This window comes from Artemia sp. Qi Xiang Cuo, chromosome 20 (genome assembly GCF_049724085.1).
Source record: "Artemia sp. Qi Xiang Cuo chromosome 20, ASM4972408v1, whole genome shotgun sequence".
In the NCBI taxonomy this organism is placed as follows: Eukaryota; Metazoa; Arthropoda; class Branchiopoda; order Anostraca; family Artemiidae; genus Artemia; species Artemia sp. Qi Xiang Cuo.
Genome location: NC_142813.1, coordinates 33940290 through 33942819, shown reverse-complemented (window position 1 = coordinate 33942819; position 2530 = coordinate 33940290). Strand labels below are relative to the sequence as shown.

General features: G+C 43.8%; 1 protein-coding gene across 1 annotated transcript; it reads left to right on the top strand.

Moving 5' to 3' along the window:
• The first annotated feature begins 680 nt into the window (after window positions 1-680).
• LOC148940131 (uncharacterized) lies at window positions 681-1280 on the top strand. The gene has a single exon (XM_089106078.1). The coding sequence runs from the start codon at window positions 681-683 to the stop codon at window positions 1278-1280; it is 600 nt and encodes a 199-aa protein (XP_088962204.1).
• The last annotated feature ends 1250 nt before the right edge of the window (window positions 1281-2530 follow it).

Sequence of the window (2530 nt, the reverse complement as noted above, 5' to 3'; positions counted from 1 at the left end):
AATGCAAGTCAAACTAAAAATTGGCAAGCCCATACTACGGCATCCCCGGTATGTGATGCGTTGAAGGTTTTATCAGCGCCTTCTCAGAAACATTGGCAAGCTGAGGTACTGCTTCGGAAACATAGACAACCCCTCATTGTAGGGTGCTAGAAAGTTTGCTTGATGAAATGCCTAACGACCCAGTCGTTTATCCCTGGGGAATTATTGCGTTACAACAAAGACATAATGTGCGTTTCAGAAACTCGAATCAACGGCATTGTAGAAGGCTCAGAGATTAGAACTCCTGAGGACGACTCTTCTTTCTCCTTGTTCAATTCCGGATCCCTTGATGGATCTGCGTATGGTGGAGTGGGCATCATTTTAAGCCCCCTATCAGCAAAGTCACTTCTAGAGTGGGAACCTATCTCACATAGAGTAGCAAGAGCACGATTCAAATGCCACCTATTCAGCATATCAGTTATTGTAGTTTATGCTCCAACCAGAGACGCACCGGAGAGCGAAGCAGATCTTTTTTACCAAGTTTTAACTTTTACGCTTAAGTCCCAAAACGAGACCTCATCTTTATTGGAGGCGACTTTAACACCAGAATCAGGGGAAAAGTATCCAATGCTGAGTCTGCCATTGGCCACTTCTGTCTTGGAGCTAGATGTAGCAGGGGATCAAGACTTCTTCACTTTGCCATGACGAATGATTTGGTCATTACTAATACCTTATTCAAACACAAGCCCAGCCCCAGAGCCACATGGCATTCAAGAGATGGTAGAGCAAAAAGCCAGATTGACTACATCCTCATGTCCCGCCGTTGGAAATCAATGGCTAGGAATAATATATCGTACATTGGAGCAGATACTGACTTGAAAAATGGGTCGGATCATCTTATAGTCAAGTTAGATCTAAAGTTACGACTTGCAGCACGCCCAAAGAGGAAACCTCCACGAAGATTTGATATCAATCGCTTCGATGATCCTAATATACGACAGGAATTCTGCTTAGAGTTGTCTAGCCGCTTTGAAGCTCTCCAAGTGCAAGCGAACGACGAGCGAAATCAAAGTTTGGATGAAGAGGGGTTGACCATACGCAATACAATCTACGAGGCTGCAGAAGCTGCGATAGGCTACCGCAAAAGACTATCCAAAAAATGGATGTTAACACGCACAATACAGTTGGCTGAGAACAAGCAACAGATATCGGACAGAAAATCGGAGTTGTTCGAACGCCTGAGAAGAGTATGCCACCAGTCGGCTAAGAATGATAAGAACGCACTAGGAGAAAATCGCTGAAGACATGGAAGCCCCTGCCTCTAGATCGGACACCAGGAAGATGTATCAGATCCTAAAATCAATCAGGAGTAAATCACCTAAGCCTACTAGTACATCCGTCGAAGATGAAAACGGCAAGTTACTCTCCAATTATACCGAAATAATAAATCGCTGGAAGGAGCACTTTGACATGCTACTTAACCAGCACCAACTCTCCACAGCAATGGATGATAATAAGCGCTGCCATAATCCAAGTCGCAGCCCTGATGACCTGCAGGTACCAAACTCACCCAGCAGTATTTACAATGACGTGAATGTGGCTACCCCCACGTTAAATGAAGTCTAACAAGCAATCAATTGCCTTAAAAGCAATTAAGCCCCTGGTCCTGATGCCATTCCGGCTGAACTATAAAAGTAAGGAGGGACACCACTTTTCAGTAGGATTCATAAGCTAACCTGTCGTATATGGGAAGAAGAGATGGTTCCAGAGGATTGGGGAGACTCTATCATCCTTCCAGTCTTCAAAAAAGGGCTAAAGACAAAGTGTAGCAATTATCGCGAGATTTCTCTCATCTGCATTACTGCAAAAATATTTGCCATTGTGCTACATAATCGTTTCTGTATCCAGCACAACGTAAAGACAAGGCCCAATCAAGCGGGATTCCGCCCAGTCATGGGTACAATTGACCAAGTATTTGTCTTAAGATAAACCCTTGAACAAAGGGCAAAACACCAGAAACCAACAGTGTCTCTATTCATAGATTTTATTACAGCTTTTGATTCTGTTCTAAGGGATGAAATCTGGAAGGCCATGACAGAGGATGGAGTACCAGGCAAGATAGTCAGACTTGTCAAAGCATACTATCAGCATACGATAGCCCAAATTCAGATCGGTGGAGAAATCTCCACTGATCTCTCCTCAATGTTCCAAATTGATTTTGGTGTCCGACAGGGATGTATATTGTCTCCCGTCTTATTTAATTTCGTGATAGACTGGATTATGACCAGAGCAATGACGACCTTTTCAGGCGTTGAAGTAAGTCCAAATTTTGTGATTAAACTTCGTGATCGGCATTACACTTCGTGATCGCGTCAGCAATGTCGAACTCCGCAAAATCTGCTATCAGCGTTCTGATTTGGCCACTATAATTAAACAATGAAGACTCCGATGGTTCGGCCATACACTTCGCCGCCCACATCACACCTTTGTCAATAAAGCCCTCAGATGTAAACCTCTTTCAGGATGCAAAAAGCGACATGGGGGACAAAAG